This window comes from Lynx rufus, unplaced genomic scaffold (genome assembly GCF_022079265.1).
Source record: "Lynx rufus isolate CCGP_SWC_20201006 ecotype Redwood Valley unplaced genomic scaffold, mLynRuf1.p SCAF_16, whole genome shotgun sequence".
In the NCBI taxonomy this organism is placed as follows: Eukaryota; Metazoa; Chordata; class Mammalia; order Carnivora; family Felidae; genus Lynx; species Lynx rufus.
Genome location: NW_025814830.1, coordinates 51,523,213 through 51,548,037, shown reverse-complemented (window position 1 = coordinate 51,548,037; position 24,825 = coordinate 51,523,213). Strand labels below are relative to the sequence as shown.

The 24,825-nt window shown below is 42.9% G+C and overlaps 1 protein-coding gene across 1 annotated transcript in view; it reads right to left on the bottom strand.

Annotated features, from left to right (window-relative positions):
- The window catches only part of HSD17B2 (hydroxysteroid 17-beta dehydrogenase 2), a 90,613-nt gene extending 65,788 nt beyond the window's left edge, over positions 1–24,825 (bottom strand). The window contains exon 1 of the mRNA XM_047077384.1: positions 24,556–24,825. Coding sequence (XP_046933340.1) covers positions 24,556–24,820 — 265 coding nt within the window. The 5' untranslated portion in view covers positions 24,821–24,825. The remainder of the gene's footprint in view (positions 1–24,555) is intronic.

The following is a 24,825-nucleotide window of genomic DNA, read 5'->3' as shown; positions in this document are numbered from 1 at the left end:
AGAACATTTGAACAACAAAAAAAAATTTGAACAAAGAAATGATTTCAACTAACTTACATTGTAAAAGGATCACTTTAGATACTGTAGCAAATCACACCTCAAATAATAAGAGTAGTATAAAAGGCTACTCTTTATTGAGCACTTCTATTTGGGATGCTGTGCTAACCACCTCATCTAAGACATCGTGGTATTTTTCTTCATTGTTCCTACCATTGCCTGACATTGTCTTACGTGTTGGCCCATTAATTTCTAGATATTTGTTTCCCCCAATAGAATGCAAACTTGGTGAGGGCAAGAACTTTGCTCTGTGATCTGTTTAACCTCCAGCACGTAGGACAGTGCCTGGCATGCACTGGACACTCTACCTGCTGAGTGAATAAATGACTTCTAGTGTCAATTTGTTTATCCCTATTTCACAGATAAGAGAACTGAGCTTTAGCATTTATTGCCTAAACCACAGCTATGAGACAATCTGCATCTTATGGCTATCCATGAGACTGGGTGGCTTAAACAACAGAAATCCATTCTCCCACAGTTCTTGAGGCCAGAAATTAGAGACCAGCGTGCCAGCTAGGACACATTCTGGTAAGAGCTATCTTGCTGGCCTCACAACATCCTTGTATGGCAGAGAGATGGAGAGAGAGAGAGAGAGAGAGAGAGAGAGAGAGAGACTGAGAGGACCCTCTGGTATTTCTTCTAATAAGGATATTGATCCTATCATCAAGGCCTTGCCTTCATGATCTCATCTAAACCTAATTACCTCCCAAAGGCCCCACCTCCAAATACCACCTCATTGGGGGTTAGGGCTTCAACATATTAATTTTGAGGGGGATCACAATTCAGTCTATAGCATCATCCTCAAAAATTTGCAGTCGAGTGTGGGATACAGACAGTAGTATGTGCATGATGTAAAAAAGAAAATCATGAATTGTGGTAAATGGTACTAAAGGAACTATGCAAAGGGAAACAATTGTTGTGATGAATAATCAAGGTGGCAGGGAAGAGGCGGATTGTGGAAGACTTCCATAAGGAAGCAACATACAAACAAATCATTGAAAATTTAGTACAGTGAAAAATACCCCATTATGAACTTGTATACTAATTATGTGTTGAAATATATTTTGGATAGATTGTGTTATATAAAATATACAATTGAAAGTAATTTTACCTTTTTTACTTTTTAAAATGCGACTACTAGAAAATTTTAAATAACTTCTGTGGCTTGGGGCACCTGGGTGGCTCAGTCGGTTGAGCATCCGACTTCAGCTCAGGTCATGATCTCATAGCTTGTGAGTTCGAGCCCCGCGTCCAGCTCTGTGCTGACAGCTCAGAGCCTGGAGATTGCTTCTGATTCTGTGTTTCCCCCTCTCTCTGCCCTTCCCCCACTCATGCTCTGTCTCTCTCTGTCTCAGAAATAGACATAAAAAAAAGTTAAAAAAAATAACTCCTGTGGCTTGCATTATGGTCCTATTGGACGGCACTGCCATATAGTATTCCCTTCCCACTAAAGACACCAGTGTGGAAGGAAAAAGAAAGATTTCCCCAAAGAGGCAATGTAGACTGGGAATGGGGAACAGTATATCAGGGGAGGTTGAAAGTCAGATTGGCCGAATTACTGACATTTTAAGAATAGGGTAATCTGCTAATGGTTATGGGTTTCTTTTGGGGGTGATGAAAATTTGGAATTAGATACTGTTGATGGTTGCATTACCTTATGAATACACTAAAAACTACTGGATTGTACATTTTAAAGGGTGAATTTCATGTGAATAACATGAATGTATGTGAATAACAGCTCAATAAAATTAAGATACTGGAAAGAATAGGGCAGTGTAATACCTACAGAATCTGATGTAACAGAAGACCCTTGAATTTTCTGGAAAGCTTACTACTTTCAGCTGATCTGTATGTATTGTGTGTGTGTGTGTGTGTGTGTGTGTGTGTAGAGTAAGTAGGGAAAAAGGGCTCTTACATGTACATGTTTTGGCTGAAAGTAGGGAAGGAACCAGAAATCACCTTTACTAAAAATCAGTCAGAAATGACTTGAAGGAAAATGAGCTTGGGAATTTGCAAACATGTTGTGAGGGCACCAATGATCCTCTCATGGCATATGTGATAGGGACTCAAGCTGATGATATTTGGAGACTAATGGGACAAAGTGACTTGCAATGATACCTGAGTCACTTTGAGTATTAGGAACAGCTGTTTAAATCAAAATGCAAACTTCTATCTATAGTTATGTGTTCTAGGTTAGAACCTCCCTTGTGTACTCTGCCCATTGATCACTCTCCATATCTAGCAGCAACCTGAGGTGAAGCTTCCTCTCCAGGGGCAACAACACACATGGGAGAGAATTCTCTACACACAGTCTCATAGTCGATTTAGAACATCTTCAGAAGCCAGCCCCAACCAAAGTGCCTCACTTATTAATTCACTCAGTTTCTCTCTATCCTGCATTTGGCTTGGTACTAGGGATGGAATGGTGACCAACATGGACCCAGTCCCTGCCCTCAAGGAGCTTACGTCTAGTGGGGAGCTCAGAGTTCATGGCTGGCACTGCAGAATTTCCCAATCCTGGTAAACTTCTTATTGGTTATGCTGGTAATTGTCTTAGTTGGCAGTCTCTGTCATTGTTTTCTTTAACTCAGGAGAATGAAAAATGGTAATGATTTCAGTGACCTCTTAACTCCTCTGTCAACGCCACACAAGGGGTGTATTCATCTTAGCCGGGGGAATGTGTGCCTTTTCCAAATTGCCCCTGCTGTTAATACTTTTTGGTTTGGCTTCTTTTCCCTACAGTCCAGGTACACTAACTCCCTGATCTGCATGGAGCTTTATGAGCTCCTTCCATTGACTTCTGTACCTCTGCTGTTAGGAAAACAAGTTCTTAGAAAGAACCTTTAATTAAAGAGTTATGACAGTGCAGCACTAAAGGAACTGTTCCTGCTAAAGGAACACTGAGAACCAGAAGTCATGACCAAGACCTGTCATTTAGTAAAGTATCTTTAATGAGGAAGGTGCAGTAGAATGAACATTCTTAGAAATGTAGTAGACATCTGCTCTTTTTCCTGGTGCATCAGTCTGGCAATCACCCTAGAGCCAAGAAATGGCAAATTGGGTGATTGCAAGAATATTCAGTAATGGGTGTGGGAAAAGTTAGAGTACACCTGGGCACATAAAAAGTTAGGATATCCTTTCCTAGGCCTAAAGGAACAAGGTGGGGTTACTGGAAGGGGAGTTACTGGCATCTAAAAAAGGTAAACAGTGACCTTCAGGCAAGGGAGTTGGGCAGCCCAACAGTGACTCTGCAGGGAGGTGCCAGAGGGAGTAATCTGAGTTCACACTTCTCCCTTCCTACAGCCTCTGTCCCATGCTCTCCATTAGCTGGAGTCATCCGCCAGGATTGAGAGCTGAGAGCAGAAGATGAATGGGGAATGGAGGGTGCGATATGGATTCACCCACAACCAGCACAACTCCCTTTCCATCATCTCTTCTTCTGGAAATGGGACCCTGCTTTGGTTTGGGAGATGTTATAAGTTAATTGTGTTCCCCCCACAAAAGATATGTTGAAGTCCTATTCTCCACTGCCTCAAAATGTGACCTTATTTGAGCATGGGGTAGTTACAGATGGAATTTGCTAAGATGAGGTCATAGTGAAGTCAGGTGAGCCCTTAATCCAATATGACTGGTGTTCTTATAAGAAGAGGGAAATCTGGATGTAGACATGAAGGGAAGGTGGCCATAGGAAGATGGAAGCAGAGATTGGGGTGATGTTAACACAAGCCAGAAATCACTGGGGAAGAGACAAGGAAGTATCCTCTTCTAGAGGCTTCAGATAGAAAGAAGCCCTGCTGACACTTTGATTTTGGACTTCTGGCTTCAGAACTATAAAACAATTAAACCCACTGTTCTGTTGCTTGTGCTCCTTTGTTACAGCAGCCCTAGGACATTGTAGAGGGTACTACCCCTTCTCTACCACATATGGTCTGTGGCTTGCATTATGTTCCTATTGGACAGCACTGCCATATAGTATTCCCTTCCTGCTAGAGACACCAGTGTGGAAGGAAAAAGAAAGATCTCCCCAAAGAGGCAAGGTAGAGTGGGAATGGGGAACAGTATGTCAGGGGAGGTTAAGAAGTCAGGTTGGCTGAATTACTAACATTTTAAGAATAGGGTAATCTGCTAATGGTTATGGGTTTCTTTTGGGGGTGGACAGCCCAATCCTGCCCAGGCTGGGGGAAAGGATGCTTTTCCCCTGAAATATGGATTTTAAGGATGAAAATAGAGGAACAGACAAGACCTAGATTCACAGCCCAGCTTTGCCTGATGGAAGTGGAAAGAGTCAGTTCCAAGGGAAGTGGACACCCTAGGGCTAGCCTCGCCTAGGGGGTTTCTGAGCAGATAGGATACCTCACAGGGGTGCCTCCTGCGAGAACTAATGCTTTCAGTAAGCTGGAACTCATTGTCAACTCTACTCATGAGAGCTCTTTGCTAGAACCATTTTGAAGACATGAAGATTACCTTTTCTGGCCAAAGCCTGGAAAAGGAGGAAACAGAGAGGTAAGAAGACATTGGCCTAGCTTCCTAGTTTTCTGCAAGAATCCAGAATTCCCACCTGAGCATGGACCTACAAGACGAGAGCCTCAGCTTCTCCAGCACCATGACCCACCAAGGAGGGACTTGGGATTGGTCATAAAGGAGAAGCCCCATAAGAATTGTCTCCGCAGACTAGCCATGGTTCTGTCATTTAAGCATTGGATACACCTTGACTCCTGGTTATACTCTACAGAGGTAATTGGCTGAGATAGTTACTAGACACTTATTAAATAAATAAGTGTATATTTAATTTCAAGATGAGGAAAATGTTATAAAAGTATAAATAAGATATGGAGATTGAGAATACCAACTGGAGGCTTAAAGCCTAGACGCCAGGGAACACCTCCTCAAGAAGGTAATATTTAGGGGCACCTGGGTGGTTCATTCGATGAGATATCTGAGTCTTGATTTTGAATCAGGTCGTGATCTCAGGATTTGTGGAATTAGGCGCCAAGGTGAGCTCTGCACTGACAGTGCAGATCCTGGTTGGGATTCTCTCTCTCTCCCTCTCTCTCTCTCTCTCTCTTTTTGCCTCTTCCCTGCTCTCTCTCTCTCTCTCTCTCTCTCTCTCAAAATAAATAAACATTTAAAAATAGAAGAAGAAGGTAATATTTAAACCAGTAGTGTTTCAACTAGCCAATGATTTTGTTCCCATGGGACACCTGACAATGTCTGGAGACATTTTTGGTTGTCACAACTGAGGAGTGAGATGCTACTAGCATCTAGTGAGTAGAGGCCATGTATGCTTCTAAACATTCTACAATACACGGGACAGTCCCAGCAAAAAAATAATTCTTTGGCCTAAAATGTGTATGGTTCCAAGACTGAGACTGATTTAGGCTAACACATGAAAAGAAAGAAGCCAGCCCTGTAAAGGGGCTCCCCACGCAAGCATTCCAGGTGAAATAAACAGCAAAAGCTATAATGCCAGGAAAAGCTTGATGTTTCAAGCTGATGAGTACAGGAGAGAGGGGTGGTATGAGAGAGGCCAGATCATGCAGGGCTTCCGGTCTTGGGCAGAAGTTTGGGCTTGTATTCCCTACAGTGGAAAGCCTTTGGTGGGTCTTAAATAAGAGAGGGGCTCTCTGGCTACCTCTCGGAGAATGGATTGGAGGGGCAAGAGTGGAATCCCAGGAAGAAACGACAGCAGCTTTGACTGGTGCAGAGACCTTGGAAAAGGAGAGCACTGGCTCTGTCAAGATGCCTTCTGAAAATGCCAGTGACAGTGCCAGGAATGAATTGGATTTGCAGATAGAAGGAGGAGAAACAGGGATTAACAGTGACTCTCAGAGATTCTGGTCTCAGCAGGGTGCTGAGTGGTGCGGCTCACCAGCAACACGAAGTAGGAGGGGACCCAAATCAAGATCTCAGTTTCAGACACATAAATTCTGAGACCCTCAGTGGAATTGGATACATAAGGTGTTGAAGGAATTGCTTATATAAGGCTTTGAGCTGTAGTTCGTTCTCAACGTAGAGCTATACTTTAGCTTCACCAGGGATGGGGACGCTCGAAAAAACATCAGTGCTCAAGACACACATCTTAGATCAAGTAAACCTGAGCTCTGGGAGCTGGTTCCCAAACATCAGGATGCCTTATTTATTTTTAACGTTTATTTATTTTTAAGAGAGAGAGAGAGGCAGAGAGAGAGGGAGACACAGAATCTGAAGCAGGTTTCAGGCTGTGAGCTGTCAGCACAGAGCCCAATGATGTGGGCCTCAAACTCATGGACTGTAAGATCATGACCCAAGCTGAAGCCTGACGCTCAACGAGCCACCGAGGTGCCCCACATCAGGGTGCTTTCAAGGTGATTCTAATGCACCGTGATGGTTGGCATTCACCAGACTCCCAAGGTGGAGCCTTCTCTGTGTGCATGGCAGCCCATGGTGGGCTGAAGAGTCTCACCTTTGTGCATTACCAAAGAAATGCTCTCTATTTTGTGTCTATTTAAAATTCTATCTCTGCTGCTTCAGTGGTTGACTGAATTCTATCTGTCAAAACAATGAACTGCTCATAGTCTTGGGTGTTCTTGTGTTACCTGCAGTTCCAGACCTTTTGTTCTGTGACTCTCTTGTTTACAGCAATGTCAGTCTCCTGGTGAAGCCCCGAGGCTGTTTATCTCTTCTTTCCCTTTGGGGTTAGAATATTTACAGTCTCCTTTGTGAACTTTCTTTCCAAATAACTTCATGTACCGTCTACCACTATGCACTCAAAGCAGAAGAAAATACATTCTGACCTGGTCTATTCTGTAAGCTCCAGTTCAGACCCTGTTTCCTTTTATTATTATTGGGTGTCCATCATGAAACTTGCTCTGTAGTTGGCATTTGGGATCCCATGATTTATGAGAATGATATGGCCCCTGATCTATAGGGCAGAGTGTTTCAACTCAGCAGTATTGGCATCTGAAATCAAACAGTTCTCTGCGGTGGGCTGACCTGTGCACTCTATGTTGTGTAGCAGCATCCCTGGCTTCTACCCACTAGATGCCAATAGCATGTTCCCATGCCTCTGAGTTAAGGCAACCAAAAATCTCTTCAGACAACACTAAAATGTCCCCTAGGAAGCAAAATTTCTCCCAGTCGAAAACTACTGCTTTGGGAGGAAGAAGATATTAAACAAACACTCCTAAAGGTTGATGAAACGGATAAAAACAGCATCGATAGGAGAGATCTAATTTAACTTGTTAGGGATAGAGAGATAGCAGCCCAACATGGAGATGAGCTGTTCCAGCCGGCAAAATAGTTGGTATTATTTCCACTGTGATGCTTTCTCTGATTACTTTATTGTCTTTTGTCTCCTCCATTTTCCTAAGAAGCATTCACCGGGTATGTACTATATGTAGCCAGGTGCCATGTTAAGCATTTGGCATGCCTTAGTTCACTTTCTTCGCATAACTACCCTATAACTGTAACAGGCATTAAAAACTGTGAAGATTTGCTATGTAAGTAAATTGCCTTTTTAACCAATCGTTTTACATATTAGTCTTGTAAACTAACCAGAACAAAAGTTGAGATACTCATGGCTTTTACTTTTTCTTTATTCCTTGGACAACAGCCTCCTAACTTTGTCGACTGCCACAATCCTTTTGGTACTGTCGTTGTCTTCTTCCCTGAGGTCTTCCTTTGGGTCCTCCAAAATCACTCCCCCAATTTTCTCCATCCCCCAAATTTCTTTTTTTTTTAATATATGAAATTTATTGTCAAATTGGTTTCCATACAACACCCAGTGCTCATCCCTACAGGTGCCCTCCTCAATACCCATCACCCACCCTCCAAACAATTACTCACAAACATAAGCAACCTTATTCATAAGAATGTGGTAATTGCAGGGGACTTTAACACCCCACTTACAACAATGGATAGATTATCTAGACACACGGTCAATAAAGAAACAAGGGCCCTGAATGATATATTGGATCAGATGGACTTGACAGATATATTTAGAACTCTGAATCCCAAAGCAACAGAATATACTTTCTTCTCAAGTGCACATGGAACATTCTCCAAGATAGATCACATACTGGGTCACAAAACAGCCCTTCATAAATATACAAGAATTGAGGTCATACCATGCATACTTTCAGACCACAATGCTATGAAGCTTGAAATCAACCACAGGAAAAAATCTGGAAAACCTCCAAAAGCATGGAGGTTAAAGAACACCCTACTAAAGAATGAATGGGTCAACCAGGCAATTAGAGAAGAAATTAAAAAATATATGGAAACAAACGAAAATGAAAATACAATAATCCAAACGCTTTGGGATGCAGCGAAGGCAGTCCTGAGAGGAAAATAGATTGCAATCCAGGCCTATCTCAAGAAACAAGAAAAATCCCCAATACAAAATCTAACAGAACACCTAAAGGAAATAGAAGCAGAACAACAAAGACACCCTAAACCCAGCAGAAGAGAACGAATAAAGATCAGAGCAGAAATAAACAATATAGAATCTAAAAAAAACTGTAGAGCAGATCAATGAAACCAAGAGTTGGTTTTTTGAAAAAATAAACAAAATTGATAAACCTCTAGCCATGCTTCTCAAAAAGAAAAGGGAGATGACCCAAATAGATAAAATCATGAATGAAAATGGAATTATTACAACCAATCCCTCAGAAATACAAGCAATTATCAGGGAGTACTATGAAAAACTATATGCCAACAAACTGGACAACCTGGAAGAAATGGACAAATTCCTAAACACCCACACACTTCCAAAACTCAATCAGGAGGAAATAGAAAGCTTGAACAGACCCATAACCAGCGAAGAAATTGAATCGATTATCAAAAATCTCCCAACAAATAAGAGTCCAGGACCAGATGGCTTCCCAGGGGAGTTCTACCAAACGTTTGAAGCAGAGATAATACCTATCCTTCTCAAGCTATTCCAAAAAATAGAAAGGAAGGAAAACTTCCAGACTCATTCTATGAAGCCAGCATTACTTTGATTCCTAAACCAGACAGAGACCCAGTAAAAAAAGAGAACTACAGGCCAATATCCCTGATGAATATGGATGCAAAAATTCTCAATAAAATACTAGCAAATCGAACTCAACAGCATATAAAAAGAATTATTCACCATGATCAAGTGGGATTCATTCCTGGGATGCAGGGCTTGTTCAACATTCGCAAATCAATCAACGTGATACATCACATTAATAAAAGAAAAGATAAGAACCATATGATCCTGTCAATCGATGCAGAAAAAGCATTTGACAAAATTCAGCATCCTTTCTTAATAAAAACCCTCAAGAAAGTCGGGATAGAAGGAACATACTTAAAGATCATAAAAGCCATTTATGAAAAGCCCACAGCTAACATCATCCTCAATGGGGAAAAACTGGGAGCTTTTCCCCTGAGATCAGGAACACGACAGGGATGTCCACTCTCACCACTGTTGTTTAACAGTGTTGGAAGTGCTAGCATCAGCAATCAGACAACAAAAGGAAATCAAAGGCATCAAAATTGGCAAAGATGAAGTCAAGCTTTCACTTTTTGCAGATGACATGATATTATACATGGAAAATCCAATAGACTCCACCAAAAATCTGCTAGAACTGACACATGAATTCAGCAAAGTTGCGGGATACAAAATCAATGTACAAAAATCAGTTGCATTCTTATACACTAATAATGAAGCAACAGAAAGACAAATAAACTGATCCCATTCACAATTGCACCAAGAAGCATAAAATACCTAGGAATAAATCTAACCAAAGATGTACAAGATCTGTATGCTGAAAACTGTAGAAAGCTTATGAAGGAAATTGAAGAAGATATAAAGAAATGGAAAAACATTCCATGCTCATGGATTGGAAGAATAAATATTGTCAAAATGTCAATACTACCCAAAGCTATCTACACATTCAATGCAATCCCAATTAAAATTGCACCAGCATTCTTCTTGAAGCTAGAACAAGCCATCCTAAAATTCATATGGTACCACGAAACTCCCCGAATAGCCAAAGTAATTTTGAAGAAGACCAAAGCAGGAGGCATCACAATCCCAGACTTTAGCCTCTACTACAAAACTGTAATCATCAAGACAGAATGGTATTGGCACAAAAACAGACACATAGACCAATGGAATAGAATAGAAACCCCAGAACTAGACTCACAAAAGTATGGCCAACTAATCTTTGACAAAGCAGGAAAGAATATCCAATGGAAAAAAGACAGTCTCTTTAACAAATGGTGCTGGGAGAACTGGACAGCAACATGCAGAAGGTTGAAACCAAATTTCTTCTTTTGATCTTACTGTTCCCTAGAGCTAATCTCCCATCCTGCTCCTTGCTTTTCCCACCAGTGTTCTCAAAACTCCACAGTTGCCCACTAACACCGTCTCCTCATTGTCCTTGCACTGGGGCTCCTTCTCATACCCTTTACTGAAACAATTCTTTTCAATCAGTACTTCCCAGGGCATTGAATCCAGAGATATCTTGTCATCTCTTACAGTCTTTCCTCCATATTGAATGTCGTTTATAACTCTTTCTCTTGGAAACTTTCTCTTCCTTGGAACCCTACAACATTGCAGGTCTACCTCCCACCTCCTATCCTGTAGATTTGGGTGGACTCCACTGCCCAGCTCCCTGTCCTAATCTCTATCTATACTTTTCTCTCATGGGTCATTTTAGCTTCCAGATCTTCATTTATCCCACCTATGTGGAAGGCTAACCTAGTTGTATCTCCAGTCGTGAGTTCCTTCTTGGATTTTAACCTTCTTTCTCTCAGACATCTCTGCCTGGATACAACCTTGGCATCTCAAGTTTACCACGTCTCCAACAAAAGGCTTTATCTTTTCTTCAAAGTCAGCATCTTCCCCCTCAGTGTCTCAAAAGCCGTTGTTTCTCTTAGTTGTAAGAATCATTCTCAGACCCTCGGAATTATTCTCTACATTCATTGGTTCATGAATTCATTCCTTGAGGCTGTTGTGAGCACCATGCTTTATGTATTGCTGCCTTCATGGAGTTCACAGTTCATCTGGGCAGAAAGATGGTCAAAAGGAACTACAAGAGGGCTTGGATGAAGATTAGGGGTGGGAAAGTCTCTTCTCCTCTACCTAGATCCAAGGAGCCAACAAGTCCTCTGAATCTTCCACCATAAAGTCCCTATAACTCACTGATTGTTCTCCAAACCCATGGCCTCTGCTGTAGACTCTTAGGTGGACTTCTGTCCTCTCACTCTGCTACTTCTCTGAACTCTTACATGTTGTACTGCCTTGTGACATCCTGGTTTCTTTCTGTCTCCCCCACTACACTGGAAGTTTATTCAGTGTAATGAATGTGTGCTGTTTGCCTCTGTATTCCCACTACCTGACACAGAGTGCTCAGGAATTATTCATGAAATAATGAATGAATGGATTCTCATCCCCTTCCTACACGACCAAAAACGTTGTAAAACTCAACAACACACAAGGTAAGTTTGAAGTAATAACCTAGAGGTAGCCAAGTGACAGCCCCAGGCACAGCTGGGAATATTTGGAAAACAATGACTGACTGACTCCAAGAGCAATGAGAAGGCATTTTGCATAGGGCACTAATGGCTTCTCAGTGGAGACATAATAGCTTTGCTACCAGAGAGAAGCCCTGGGGAAGTTCCTGGTTGTTCAGTTCTTAGGGTTCTCTGGAGCTGCCAAGGCAAGCCTCTCTGGGTGATAGAGTCCTCTTTTTATTGCTGAAAGACAGCTTTACTGCAGGACCCTGGGTCTGAATGTGGAAGCCAAAGATACTTGGGGCAGCTTCGCATGTCTGAAATATTTGGCAGTCATGGCCCCTTTCCCTCAGGGGGCATACCTGTCACCCCTTGCCTTCACTGCTTGTGTCATCCCTTGAATTACAATAGGAATAGAATAGCCTCCATTTGAATTCTAGCACTGCTGCTGACTTATTTTATGGTATAGACCTTAGTTATGTGATCCCTCGAAAGCCTCGATTTCTTCATCTCTAAATGGGATTGGTAACAGTAATAGGATAGATAGTAACAGAAATTATCTCATCCATCCCTTGATTATGGTTGTTCTAGAATACGCATATTGAGCATGTTGTCAATATTCCTACTACTTTTTGAATACTTAAAGCTTTTCATATTTAAAAAAAAATGACCTTATATGGTGTTTTTGAGAATTAAATGAAATTAGGCACAGAAATACTAGTCACGGTGCCTGGCATTAGGAGCCCCTAATAAAAGGTAGCTCTTAGTAGCCCAGTAGAATAATTACCCATGCCATCAAAGTCTTGCCGTGCTGATGTTACCTTATCTAGTTATTAGTTTGTTTGTTTTATGTCTTCCTCTGCTAGAATTAAGCTTCATGAGAGCAGAGACCTTGTCTGTCCTTACTGCCCATTGTATCTCAAGTGTGCCAATACCAGGAGGCACAGAGAACTCCCTTCACAGTCAACACAAACAGGCCAACACCATGACATATCATAGTGAAACTGGCAAAATACAAAGGTAAAGAGAGAATTCTGAAAGCAACTAGGGACAAACAGGTCTTAACCTACAAGGGAGACACATAAGGGTAGTAACAGACCTGTCCACTGAAAGTTGTCAGGCAAGAAATAGTCTATGTACTGAATAGGAAAAATCTGCAGCCAAGAATCCCTTATCCAGCAAAGCTGTCATTCAGAATAGGAGAGATAAGGGTTTTCCTAGACAAACAAAAAGTCAAGGAGTTCATGACCACTAAACCAGCCCTGCAGGAGATTCTAAGGGGGACTCTGTGAGTGGAACCCTGCAAGGGACCAGAGACATCACCACAAGCACGAGAAAGAATGAAACCTACAGGTAACACAATGACCCTAAATCCATATCTTTCAATAATCACTCTGAATGTAAATGGACTAAATGCCCCTATCAAAAGACATAGGGTATCAGAATGGATAGAAAACCAAGATCCATCTATATGCTGTCTATAAGAGACTCATGTTAGACCTGAGAACCCCTGCAGATTGAAAGTGAGGGGATGGAGAACCATCTATCATGCTACTAGATGTCAAAAGAAAGCTGGAGCAGCCATACTTATATCAAATGAGATTTTAAACCAAAGACTATAACAAGAAATGAAGAAGGGCATTATATCATAATTAAGGGGTCTATCTATCAAGAAGAACTAACAGTTGTAAATGTTTATGCCCCGACTTGAAAGAACCCAAATATATAAATCAAGTGTATGCAATAGACAATCAACAAGCAGTTATTGAAGCGTGAACTGTGAAAACAAGCAGCTGTGTCTCCCTCCACAGCTCAGGTGGGTCACACACCCTTATCACTTTCAGCACCGCAATCCCCACCATGTCTCATACATGGATGGAGACTCAGAAGAACATGTGGCTGCCGAACATTTTGCCCAACGCAAGATCTTCATAACCCAGTGCCCTCAAAAGACTCTCTATCCAATAGAAAAACTGAAAAGACAACTCAGAGGAAGGGTCAAGGCTGAGAAAAATCAAGGGAGAAAATTCAAGAGGCCAAAGTGGTCACAGAGGGAACTCTCAGATGAAGCCAGAGCTTAGCAGGGCAAGAACCCTAGGTAGACATGACACAGAACCAAGGGTCTCAATATAAGAGAAGCCCTACTCACCTGTAAGAAAAGCATCTGTAGGCAAAACCCCAGATTAGACAGGCCTGCAGGAGCCAGTTAACCACAAAAAGAGGACTAGCCAGTCAACAAATGGTCATAACACAAATGAACAAAGGAGTAGGGCACCATTGAACGAGGCCAGTGAGGTGGCATTCATGAATGGTACAGAAAGCAAAACTACCAAACTCTTATTTTGTTTGTCTCCTTACCAAGAGGATTATTAGACAGGACAAGATGAGGAAAAGAGGAAAGTCATTATATTCCATGAAGCATCTACTATGTGCCATGCAGCATATATATATCATAATCTTATTTAATCCTGAGAAGAGGTACCAATCATGATTCATATTTTATAAATGAGGAAAATTTGCCACAGAGAAGGGAAGCAGCTTATTCAAGGGCCCAGATCCAGTGAATGGTCTAATACTCTCATTTAGATATTGTGCATCTTGGGGCACCTGGGTGGCTCAGTTGGTTAAGCGTCCGACTTCGGCTCAGGTCATCATCTCACAGTCCATGAGTTTGAGCCCTATATCAGGCTCTCTGATGACAGTGCAAAGCCCACTTTGGATCCTCTGTCTCTCACTGTGCCCCTCCCCTGCTCGTTCTCTCTCTCTCTCTCTTTCTCATAAATAAATAAATGTTAAAAAAAAGATATTGTGCATCTTAAGAGTGAAGCTTTGTATATGTATTTTTGTTGGGGGAAGGTGGAGGCATTGGGGGGAGGAAGTTGTGGGCAAATAGCTGACCATTGACTCTATTTAAGTTTGCAGTCAAACCTCCCTGGACCTCTGTCACACAAATTGCAGTTTTGAAACAGCATTCTCCATACAGAGAGCTGGTTTCCAGAGCCTAAACTTAGGGGGAACACTTCTCCACTTCCTATACTTCCTTCAATATGGAGAGATGTCTAGCAGTGTGATACTCCTGGCCCCTGTCTCCTGCTTTCTTCTCCCCTGCAGAGGTAGAGCAAATTATCTGCTGAGTTTGACAGAACGGGACAAGAATGTATCAGTCAGTGCAAAGATCTCTTCTCTCTCTAGCCAAGGAGCCAAAAGGACAATGCAGAGCAATTCGAAAACTCACCACTTCAGAACAATCAGGACTGAGAAGTAGAGGAGAGAACTCCAGAGGCTAGAGTGTCACATGGAAACATTCCACTCTTCCTCATGACCTTCTGGCTGGCAAAATGTCTATAATATTGAGCTCTGCTGGCAAAGCTATCTAATCCACATCCTACCCTGTGGGCGAGGTTTAAGACTTTTCATCTCTGCCTTGAGTGGGCATGGAGCATCACACATCCAAGACACTTTTCCAATGCTTTTTTTTTCAGGAATAGAGCCAATGTCTCCATCTCTGCCTGCCTTGCTCCTCTAGCCCAATCATTTCAGAATTCAGCTGGGAAAAGGGGTTGTTACCGACCGACCCTGCTAAACAAAGCAATAACATCTGATGAAGAACCTTATTCTGATTTCACTTCACCTCATTAGCTCCCATCTGGTTTGTTGCCCAGAGACCAAGATGGTACATGATGTGAAGTCTGAGTCAACATCTCAAAGGAATGTCAACAAACTGGAAGTGGTCCAGAGAAGGCTGAGGAGAATAATGAAAGTTCTGGAAACCCAGTCATGGGAGGAATGGTAAAAGGAATGAGATTTAGTTCAAAGCAGATTTGGCTATGATATGATACAGTCTCCACATTTTTCAAGAGCTATCATGCAAAAGAGTGTTTTAATTAGATTGCATGACTTCCAAGGACAGAACTAAGTGCATTGATGGATGTTCCAAGGAGGCATATTTTGGCTCATTAGAAGGAAGATATTTATAACTATTAGCATTGTATAAGAGTGGAATGGTTTTCCTGAAAATGTAGTGGGCTTTCCATCACTGGGACTATTCAAACAACCTCACTGGATGAAAGGGATGATCCTGAAAAGAGCACTGGGAGATGATTGGTTGTGTAAACCTCACAGTGGCAGAGCAGGAGGTTTTTCCCCCTTCCCCCCTCTCCCCCCGCCTCCCCAGAATCACAACTGACCTGTAATGAGTGGAGTGGGGTATGGGAGACCCCTTGCATGTGACCAAACCCTGCCTGGGCAACAGGATGCAGTGGAACCCTACCCACTACACTGTTGTCCTATAACGATGTCCCCCTAAGATGACTTACTGGTTTACTATCTGTGTGTGGACACACGCTTCCTGTGGCTCATTCTACAACTTCTCTCAAACTGTAAATGCAAAAAGGTGTGGGTGTTGGAAGGGAGGATTCTAAGGAAGTGAATTCCTATCTCATATTCCAGGGCCTGTTGCAATCATGCGCACTCTCTTTCTTCTCTTTCCAGAGTTGGGGGGCTCTTTTAGCAACCTTATCCTCTGACTATCTGATCAGCACCCTGAGGCTGCCCTGTTTGGCTCAGTGCCAATCACCACCTACAAATGGTCCTTTATGTGTGTTGTTTCATTCCATCCTGGCAATAATCCCAGTGAGATCAGTCTTATGATTAGTTCTGTTTTACAGATAAGGAAACTGAAGTTCAGAGAGGTCAACTCACTTACCTTAGTTCAGAAAGCTAGTTAGTGGCAAGGTATGAGTTGATAGCCAGATCAGTCACGGTCTTGAGTGTGTAGTCTTAACCACTGCACCCTACTTTCCACCCCGAATGACAGTGACCAGACCTGTAGGTGCCCATATGTTATGGCTCTGTTTTAAGAAAGAAACATAAGTTTGGTTTTGTTTCTAATCACTTTCTTCATGATGCCCAGGTTTGCTTTGACTCTGTAGGCCTCAGGACTTTAGTAGACATAAGTCTTTAGAATAGAATTCAATGAAACCCAGTCCTTTTCCAGTGTTTCAACTGACCTATCAGGGCCTCTGACCCATAAAAGTAGAATTTGGGTTCTTTCTATTCAGTCTAAGACAATGTTGGGCACTGACTCAAATTAACATGCCTCTGGCCCAGGACCTTGAGTCCTTTGCACACAAAGGGAATTCAACACAAGGTTCCTAATGGCTTCTCTTCTTGAATTTTAGAATTGTTTTCCAGTGGATACCTATCTTTCCAATGTTCTGTTTATGGCACAAAGTCAATGGGAGTTGGGGTTTCTGAGCACAGAGGAAGAATCTCATGATGTGAGGGAGTCAGGGAGCACCAGAGTATTGCATGTAGTGAATCCTGTGTTAAAGAGGAGATGCCACTTTGTGACGACGATGGTGGCTGGGATGAAAGTCCCAGGGGTCCCTGGATCATTCAACCTGGACATGTTCCCCCACTCCACTCCATCATTGCTCCCTGCTTACTTTGCTCCCATCTTGTCTTCTTTGGGACCTGGATTTACTGATTTCTTTCACTCCAGGTCCTCTGCTTATCTCTGTCGGGCTCAGTGTAACAGAACTATCTGAACCATCTACCCATTAACCTGATGCCTCTGGCCTTGCCTCAGAAATTTTTCCCACACCATGTCCTCACACATACATATGGACACCCTATGATCTAATCTAATTCCTGACTCTGAGAGCCTAGCATCAAACCCTGAAGTCAAGAAGTTGGATGATGGGGCAAAGGAATGCCACCTACAAAGTGTTCATCTTTAGGAGCAACAGAGGATTCTGAAATCTGCAGAGTAATTAAGGTCTAGATACTGACATAAACAAATGGACAAGGCAGCTATGGCCTTGAGGGTGTACACAAAGATAATCTTTGATCATTTTTTTCAGATAAGAACTTGTTTGTACCTGGAATCCTCTGAAAACCTCAGGTTTTACCTCCCTGGCAACTCTTGACCTATCTTAAATGTACTTTTTTTTTTTGTACAGTGCTTGGATAGCTTACAACTTTTAGAATCACTAATAGGTATCCAGAACTTGCCTTGGAACTTGGGGAGTAGAGAGGTAGCATATGATAAGACCTCCATCGTCAAGAACCTTTGCACACAAGAAATTTGGACTTTATAGAGAAATAGACGGATTTTAACAGGGAAGCATGGACTGGTTAGCTTTGTATTCTAGAAAGGCATGATTCTGGCTGCAGGATGAGGATATAGAAAAGAGGGGCAGGGATAACAACAGAGATGCTGTTTAAGAGCCCACTTGAGAAGCTTTGAACACAGGGAGAGGCAGTAGAATGGTAAGGAAGGGAGAAATTCAAAGGCAGTGAAAGGTCACTGAGTGATGAAGAAAAGACTCATTGGATGAGGTGATGCAAGAAAAGAAAGAGTCAAGGAGACTCAGTTATGAGTCCGATTTCTGATTTGGGTGGATTGATGGGAAGATTCAAAGGTGGCTGTGACTTCTCTGACTTGGGCAGATTAGGGAGTGCTGGGCTGATGGCAGGATTTCAGGGATAGTTTGCGAGTGCAGTCGGGAACAGGTGGGCTCTTGGACACCCAGGAGGAGATACTGAGGAAGGAGTGGGTATGAGCTGCAGAGTGCAGGAACCAAGTCTGGGAAGGACACAGAGACTGATCATTGCCCGAATACAGGTGGCACGGGAGCCATTCATGGAGACTGCTGGAAAGTGTGAGGTGTAAAGGGATCCTAATGGGGAATGTAGGGAATCTGGGAATCTGGGACAGCTGGCATCTAGGGACTAAACCAAGGAAGACTAATTTATGAAGAAATCATCAATAAGGGGGAAAAAAGCACCTATAGAAATGGGAAGGAGGTAGGACAGACAGAGTCGGCGGGAAGGCAGGAACCAGAGAAGTTAGGAAAGGGGAAAGGATTAGAGGAGAACACGTTCTCGTGACTGGGACACCAGGGACCCTGGGGAGAGCAGTTTCAAGAGCCCGGTCAGGGCCAGAGGATGTTCTGTCTGTGCCACATCCTAGCTAAACAGGACCATGCTCTGAACCAAGTCATCACAAAGCCCTGTCCGGAGCAAACCAACAATTAAGTCACTGCCGAACAATGGGTCCTCCAGAGCTCAGCCATGTCACTCTGTCCTTTCTACACAGGTGACCCTAGCAAAAAGAAGTGCCTAAGCAAGTGGGCAGATTGGGACAATGCCATTGTATCTGGCCAATGACCACAAAAGGGGGAGTGCATTACACCAGCTTGGTTTGTTCACCGATGGCTCATTCACTGGTTGATATTGTATTGGTTCTAGTAATGTGCTCAGAGACTGAAAAGAAGGACATGGTCATAAGAGACACCTGGTTCCTGCCTTCAAACAGCTTACAATACATTGGGGGGGTGGGGGGCACAGACTTTCATTCCATCAATCAAAACAAGCCATCTAGAATGCCTAACAAGGGGCCCCTGGGTGGCTCAGTGGGTTAAGCGTCCAACTCAGGCTCAGGTCATGATCTCACGGTTCACAGGTCCAAGCCCCACGTCGGGCTCCGTACTGACATCCCTGAGCCTGGAGCCTGCCGTGGATTCTGTCACTCAAAAATAGATGAAACATTAAAAAACTTTTTAATTAAAAAAATATTTTTTAGTTTAGAATGCCAATAAAATCACCATTCCAACTTTTACAACATTACCTGAGTTAGCAATACCTTTTTATGCTTCTCTGTAGAGGGCTCATAAGGTTTAAACTGAATGATAAAACTGGATGTGTGCTCGTTTTAAAAAATTCGGTAGACTGGCTGGATTATAGGCTCACTGCTGACCGTACTGACTCCTTACTATATACCTCAGGGACCTCTTCCCTTGCAGCATTAACCATAGCTATATGGCTCATGTTCCCCAGTCTCCTTCTCTAACCCCAACCAAGGACTAGTTTTTCATTTCCAACTGCCAGTGGCTTTTCACCTGCACTGCCCCCTCACGGCCCTCAAAATCAAAGCTGAAGTCAAATTCACCATGTGGCATCTCTCAAATCATCACCCTTTTCAAACATCCCTCTCCCTCTCCATGGTACCTTCATTGTATCTTCTGTCCTCAGCATCTCTTGCGTCCACACTCAACTGCCAAGTTCTGCATCAAGCAGAATCTTGTGCGCAAAATGCATCTGCAAAATTTACTTGCTGATTGAATGAACACATTTTATACCCAGAACACCATGGCTAGTTAATAACACTGGTCATGATAGTGGTTAAGAGCATGGTTTTTGGTTCAGGTGCGTCTGATCTGGTTTTAGCCTACCTCTGCTACTTAGTGTCATGGTGACTTTGGACACATAGTGTCCTTATTTGCAAGCTGTAAGTTATTTGGGTTGTGAGAATCAAATATAAAATATGAAGCTCTGAGCACAGAGATGCCATTTTTTAATCCCATGTTCCACTGTCAATGTTTATCCATTTTAGTAATCTAATGTTAAATCCAAAGAAGCCCAAAGTCCAAGGGGATACTGAGTGTATTCCATTTTAGAACCTTAATTGGACTAATTAGGAAGTCCCAGAAGGGGTCATTACCCACCTAGGACCCTTTGTTTGGAGCATAAAATAAGGACCTCTACATAAAACAGATCCTTCTTCCAGCCCTTCATTCCATCCCCATTGTGCGCTGTTTTGAAAATTCCAATTAAAAATTATCCAACTCAACAAGTTTTAACAAGTGCTAGTTGTGTTCTATAGTAACTGCTTAACCAATTGGCCTGGAAAACCTTCCTATTTTCCCTCTGGAAAGCTACTTTTTAATCCCTAATGAGGTCCGTCTGTTGTCAAGCTTTCCCCAGCCTCCTGACACAGGAGCTGCGCCCACCCCTGGGCTCCAGGCACTCGGGAATCCTCCCAGAGACATTTCCCTGCCCCATTGCACAGCCAAGGTTAGGTATGGCCACATCTCTCCCATCAGACTGCCAAGCCCTCTGGGTGTGTTCCCTGCACACAGTAGATACAGAATGGAGGTAGGTGGGCGAGACTGGAGGGGCCAGGATGAAAGGCCTGAGGGCAGAAAACCAAAGGTACCTTTGCATTTCTACCAAGTTCAAAGAGTAGGCTGAGAAGGATAAGGCACCACCTCACAGGAGGAGGAGGAGGAGGAGTCCAGGGAATGTGAGTCAAAAGTCAAGGGAAACTGAGAACTTTGATCCCATCATTTGGCAACATAACAATTGCATGGTCTTTATTTTTCTTCCCCCATTGCTTCTGGACAATATACAACACATAGTGAACACTGGTTCATGTTGTTGAATAAACAAATGAATGTTTCTTCTCTCCATTTCATTGTCAGCCTTTTCCTTTTCCCTTTTTGTTGTCTCTTTGTTCTACCTAACCCCACACTTAAACCTTTCCCCTCACCACCTGATACACAAAATCACCTCCCCCCTCCCTCCCTCTTTTTTCTCCTCCCCCTTTCCTTCTTCCTCTCTCTCCTCCACTAATGCCATCTATAAGTGTGTGTGTGTGTGTGTGTGTGTGTGTGTGTGTGTGTGTCTATCTACAGTCATTTCCAGTCTACAGAGGAGAAAACAGAAGTTCAAAAGCCCAAAGATGGATACCAACGGTCACACAGCTACTAAGAAGTATGTAACAGGTAATGTCACACTACTCTAGATCCCTTGGCCATTTTTGTTAGCTCTAATCCATGGATCACTTCACTGTCAGCAGGCAACATGTTGCCCCCAGATACTAGAGCTCACTTTGCCTGTGGGTGGCCCCGGAAAGCCACAAGTGGTGGGAATTTAAGCCTCCCCTCCTCCCCACCTCGGAGGCGGGGGTGACAGTCCTTAACTAATGACTGACAGGTGTGAGGGCATTGGGACTACAGTTCCCTGGCCCCCAATGGGGACAGCCTGGCTTCTTCCCCTTCCCCGTCCGTTTTCCATACCCCAGGACCAATGTTCCTTGGAAACGCTCCCAATAAATCCCTTTCACATAGATCCTCATCTCAAGCCCCCCTTCTGGAGAACACAGCCTAAGGCAAGCTAAATGCTGGATTCGAATCCAAACCCATCGGACTTCAACATTTTCCCCACTATATTGTGCCTGAGATGCTGTTGCAGTCGTTATGGGCCCGCTCCTCACGAATTTCACCGCCATTTAAAAAATTGAAGCCACTGCGGCTTCAGATGCCTTGAAGACAAACATGACATTTCAAAAGCTCTGTGCTTGCTTATTTCTTCTTACTATAATTATATGTCTCTGAAACAAAAGATGTTTGAATGTCTTAGCAAAATGAAATGAGGGACTCAAAGAAAAAAGTTACTTATTTGAACTTCTTGTAATTTTCCTATCTCTGGGTCCATAATATCCTAAAATAGACTTCATCCTTTTAACGTGCTCTCTTCTTAAAATGTTTTCGTTATATGAGGAATATAACTGCATTGGAGGAATTCTAGGGGGAAAACAAATCCAAGTGCTCAAATCCAGCCATTCACAATTTCCTTCCAGTATTTTCCTACCCCTGTGCCGTGGGTACAGATTTATTCAAACACCTGGATCCCCTGGGTCTCCCGTTAACCTGGTTTTCCTTCTGTGACACAGTCCTGTGGTTTTCATCTTTTTTTTTAATTTTTTTTTAAAGTTTATTCATTTTTGAGAGAGACAGACAGACAGAGTATGAGCAGGGGAGGGGGAGAGAGAGAGGGAGACACAGAATCTGAAGTAGGCTTCAGGCTCCGAGCTGTCAGCACAGAGCGTGACGCGGGGCTCAAACTCACAAACTGTGAGATCATGACCTGAGCTGAAGTCGGACGCTCAACTGACTGTGCCATCCGGGCGCCCCATCATCTTTAATGCTCGTCCATTGTAACACCCGGAGGATGGACCATAACCTGTCACCATTCTTATTACTGCCCTTGATATTTCATGATTGTAAACTTTGTGAATATGCCGTTTTGTTTGGCGCCTACCCTTTTATATTATTCCGATTAAATATTTCCGATTATTTCTTCAAGAGAAGTTTCTAAATCTTAAATTATCAGATAAAGAAATAAAATGTGTGGCTTTTGATACACACTGCCACATTCCTTCCTCCCCCTCCCCACCACACTAAAATGTGCATCGATGTGTAACATAAGCCAACCCGAAACAAAGATTCTTTCAAGTCATGGTGACTTATTTGTTACTGAGCTGTGGTCTTACTAGACGAATTCATTTTACATTTCTCCACTTAGTACAAAGGTCTTGAAACCTTCTCTCGAATTATACTGAATCTATGGCATTCCTCATGAGAAGGACAAAGAATTCTTAAGGGGACATTTCAGTCACCCTTAAATGGACATAGCTCCATTCTTAATTCTAAGCTTTCTAATTGCTAAGCATTTCACGGAGAGATTAGTCACTGGGCTTGAGTTCCTAATTGAATCAGTCATTTTACACGCAATGAAACACAAGTCAGGACATTTCAATGGCTGATGTAGGCTAACTGACTTGGATGTGTATCTTGTACATTTCTGTATGCCTACATCTTCGAAAGCAGAGGAACATTGAAAGATAAATAAGCAAGAGAAAATTCCTGTTTTCTCAGTTACCTTGAAGTTTGCCAGAGTCCCTAAGGTTTAGTATTTTTATTTATCGGCCTGAGGAGTCCTGCTTCCTGAAATGGATTTTCCAGGAATATTTAGACTTCCAAGAGATCATGTCCCATTAGCATCAACCACAGCATCACTGTTATTATTATTATTTTTTAACATGCTTAATGGTTCTTTCTTCTTTCACACAACTGGGAAAGTACACTAAATACAAACCTGGAATTATTCTGAAGACCATGGGTACTTGTCACTACACACAGAACAGAGACTTTTAGACTATGATAACAGCTGTTCACCCAGCCAACTCTGAAAATTCAAGTGAAAGAGTGGGAAACCTATCCAGTCTTCTAGAGGCATGATTCCAGGGGATAGTAGACATTCATGTGGATAAACGTCCCATTGACCAACTGTATTTTCTACCTTCAATCTGTTTGGGGTTTTTGTTTGTTTTGTTTGTTTGTTTCCACTGAAGAAGCTTGTTTTCCATAGCACTCCAAAATTGCAACATGTGCCAATTTACATCTTATTTTAAGAGAGAATTTCACTACTGGGTTCATGTAAAAGGCAAAATGGACCATTTTGAGTCCATTTCTCAGTAAATTGAGAAGGTCGCTGATTGGCTTTCGTGCACACCCCAAATATGCCTTCATCCCAGCGGGTCACAGCCTCAAGGTGATAAACTCCCCGAAAGGGATTGCACAGCGGATGCCTCACCTTGGCAGGACTTTCTGGGTCAGGATATCGGTGGGTAATCCTAATTAAAGCCCCATCCGAGCTCTAACTTCACAACCAAACAAACCAGTTTTACAGCACAGAGGAATCTAATTTGGCCTCACACTTGCAGTGGAAAAAGAAACACAAAAGAAAAAAAAAAAAGAAAAAGCTGGCAGCTGAACTAACAAGCTACTGCCTTCTGGACACACTGCCAACTTGATCCAATTAAGAAACATTAGCCATCTAATGACAGATTTGAAGACAAAAGGCTCAGATGAGACACGAGTTTCTTGACAGCAGCCAGGCAAACCGCAAAATTTCAACCTAGGTAAGAGTCCCTTCGACATTTAAAAAACATACAACAAAGAGCAAGGAGAGGCTGACATTGCAAGTTTCTTGCACATTCTAAGGAATAAGAGCCCGAGCCTAGAACACAGCCAAACATTAATCTGAGAGTAACGTTCCGTTTCAGCCTAAAGAAACCTATGGAACTTTCCTGGGTACAACGAAACACACGAAACACCACTGGTCTGCAGATGCCTTATTTAGCCTGGCAAATGAGCGAAATCACAGCTTAGGGGCATGTCACTTTCCCGCATGTCACTTTCCCGGTCCGTCTTAACCGCCGGCCCCTTCAAGAGAATCTCGTGAAAAAAGCAAACCAAAACACTGCAGTGAAAGACACTTGGGGATGCCCTTTCATTTACTCCATGCCAAGTATTTTATCTGGAAACCTACTTTGAAAAAGTGACGCTGAGGCGAGGCAAATGCCAGATCCTGCCCTGAGTGAGAGTTGCAGTGCCGTCCACTTACCTGTGATCAGCACCGCCTTTTGATCCACAGGTAAAAACTCGTGGCCAGATAAGTAAGCACACATGAGGAAACAGGACAGGGGGAAGAGGACCCAGCCCCAGAAGAGGGACAGGCTGAGCAGGTAAGCCCCTGCCCAGAGGCCCGCCAGGCAGACCACCTTCCTCCCCACCTGCCCCGGGCTCTTCTTGAGTTTGTAAAGAACTATTCCTCCCAGCGCTGCGGGGACAGCCAGGCAGAGCCATGCTGTCTCAGAGAAGGTGCTCATTCTCA